This window comes from Oryzias melastigma, unplaced genomic scaffold (genome assembly GCF_002922805.2).
Source record: "Oryzias melastigma strain HK-1 unplaced genomic scaffold, ASM292280v2 sc00246, whole genome shotgun sequence".
Classification (NCBI taxonomy): domain Eukaryota; kingdom Metazoa; phylum Chordata; class Actinopteri; order Beloniformes; family Adrianichthyidae; genus Oryzias; species Oryzias melastigma.
The window spans coordinates 237,637-240,571 of NW_023416888.1; the positions used below are offsets into that span (position 1 = coordinate 237,637).

At 40.3% G+C, this 2,935-nt stretch overlaps 1 protein-coding gene across 2 annotated transcripts in view; it reads left to right on the plus strand.

Moving 5' to 3' along the window:
- The window catches only part of il17rd (interleukin 17 receptor D), a 68,840-nt gene that overhangs the window by 17,743 nt on the left and 48,162 nt on the right, over positions 1-2,935 (plus strand). For both annotated transcript variants that reach the window (XM_036210792.1, XM_024263664.2), the window contains exon 2: positions 2,141-2,195. In XM_036210792.1, the coding sequence (XP_036066685.1) occupies positions 2,141-2,195 (55 nt within the window). The remainder of the gene's footprint in view (positions 1-2,140; positions 2,196-2,935) is intronic.

The window sequence follows — 2,935 nt, forward strand, 5'->3', positions numbered from 1 at the left end:
CGCCAGGCGCCACACCCCCCACCCCCCACAAGGAGGGAGGAGCCAAGAAGGAGCCAGTCCCCAGGATAAATCCGAGTCCCCGCCCCCAAGGGCCTCTCCTGTGGGTGTACTGGTCAGGCACCAACAGGACCTAGGCAGCCAGACCGGCCAAGTGTTTAATCTATGTGCTAACTAAAATAAAGATGATAGTTTCTTAAACCTTTAATGAATCCTGCAGCTTCTTTCCTTCATTCGTTTCTGTCATTAAAACTTAAATCTATTGAGGTCCACATCTGAAACAAAGAACCATTTTTCACTAAAGTTTTGTTTTCTCTGACTCAAATAGAACTAAAGTTAATTTTGTGGTTCTGAACGTTCTCAACTGTATTCAGCTTCTCTACACTCTGACTCTATAGAATTCCAGACTGTCCGATGTTCTTGCTGGTAGCAGGAAAGTGATGATTTCTCCATGTCTGCAGAAAGACTTGATCTCTTTGGAGAGCAGATGTTCCTTCAGAGACATTTCACTCTGATGGGTCCAGGTTGCAGGGATGCACACAAACATTTAGCTAACAAGTTTGCTCTAATGTTAGCTTAGCTTAGCTAGACGATGATCCCTCTTCATCGTTATCATACTCAGTCACAACCTGCTTCCTCTTCAGGTGTTCATGATCACTGCAGTGCTGCCATCAAACACAAGTTCTGCCTTGTAGAGACTGCATTGGACACTTTTTTTTTTTATTTTATGTTTCGACCTATCAAGCTTCGTTGGAGTGTTGTTATGGCCCCTCCTCAAATGTCTCATTGACAGATTCTCTCAAACTGCTTTCAGTGGAAGGGGTGTGGACTTTGAACAAGTTCACTCATGATTGACTCTAAAAACGTGACTCAGACCCACTCGGACCAATCACTGTCATCTGATTTCAAAATGGTGGCAGACAATCAGGAAGTGACGGAGAAGGCTCTGGCCTGATTTCATGAGGCCAAAGGTCTTTGGGTGACGTCAACAACTCGCTTTGTCCAGTTATTAATATATGTCTATGGTTGGATCCGGGCTGTCCGTTCTCTGTCAGGTAGCGTCACGGTTTCAGGGGAAGTCCAAGGGCTGTTACAGAGGAAACTTTACAGAGTTGCAACTTTATGATGACGTTTAGTTTGTGTAGAGCTGAGGATGTAAATGTAAAAAAGCAGGAACTTTGTGCTGACAGTTGTTTGATACACATCCCTCAAAGGGATCGTATTGGCATTAGTATGTTGAAAACATTTTTTTTTCATCTTTTATCCTCGCGTTAACATTTTTTGCTTCCCTGTGTTCCAGCTTTGTACCATTTTTTTAAATAAAAAATGTGAATTTATATTTCAGGGGAAAAATTGGGCTAAAAGTTACCAGTCCCACTAAACCTTTTTTTTCATTAACTTGTTCTATAGCTGAGAACCAGTTTAGAGCTGAAATCCTCTTGTGTTGGACAGATTTTACTGTTACAATGATCACACAAAGCTTGCAGCATCTCCTCCTGTTGGCCCTTCTCTTCTAATGATTTGTGTGAAGTCTGTTTGCATTCACACTGAAGTGAACCGCACCAAAGTTCATTTGTATAATGAACAGAAACTCTCGTTTTCAAGAGGAGAGTTCAGGTCAGCTACTACAATCAGCCAAACCAAGAGGACTCTCGGGGGAAAATACACTCAACAAAAATATTAACGCAACACTTTTGTTTTTGCTCCCATTGAGCACTTCTGGTTTTCTGAGATAATCCACAATATAAGTGTTCACTATCACACATTTAGACAGATTTGTGAACAATGTTTGAGAGAAATGGTAATATTGTGTATCTGGAATGAATTTTAGATCTAAGTCCATCTCATGAAAAACGGGAGCAAAAACAAAAGTGTTGCTTTTATATTTTTTTTGAGTGTACATCTGGATCAGATCGGACCAAACCTGCTACAGTGGATCCTCCTTTCCTTTCCATCAGTGGAACCAAACCCATAGAGCAGCTTCACAATTCTCCTCTTTAATTGAAATTTTGACGCATTATGATTTATTAATCAATGCTTTATCTTCTGGAACTGTTTGTTATTTTCGGTCACCTCACAGAGCCCAATGTTTTCCAGCTGCTACACACGATTTACTGATTTCTGTTTGATGCTTCCCTCTCAGGTCCAGGCTGGAGCAGATGGAAGTCGCAGGCTCGCCGTCACTTTCAAAACCGACAGTGAGTTTCTCTTTAAGTCTTCCGTACTTGATTGATTTTTCAGAAAATTCTCCATTGATGAACAGAAATGTCTGAATATTCACGCCCCCAAACAAAATGGTTACAACTCATCGGTTGTTGTTTTCTGCATCAGATGTTGATGATCGTCTTGTCTGGATGCCACCGCAGATTTCGTGACCTTTAGTATCTCTCATTATTTGTTACGTTTCCCTTCCTGTATCAGCTTTACCCAAAAAAGGTGTCAAAAGCGTCCTACAGCTGGGTTAATAAAATGGATTCATCAAACTGAATGGATCTAAGCTTAGCAGATCAATAATCCATCCATGAAGGCAGAGATTGATCCGATGCATAAAGCTGAAGTCCGCTAGCTTGATGCCAACGTTTAATGGAATTTCCCATAGGACGGCTAATGCTAACGCTTGATCAACCTAAACACACGTTGCTGACTAAATGAACATCTTTATAAACTCACAGACCTGAATTTTCCAAACTCTTATTTACCCAATGTATTTTTATCCAGTTTTACCTGCAAGGTTCCAAAACTCTGAAAGACAAAATGCTTAAACAAGTGTTCAACATATTCAAGTCAAGTCAAGTCAAGTCAGCTTTATTGTCAAATATGCTGAATACCCAAGATAAACATCACAGATGGAATTCCTTTCCTCTCATCCCTCAGTGCAAACAGCAATAATTACAACAATAATAACAAAAATATTAAAAACAGATGATGAACAAAATTA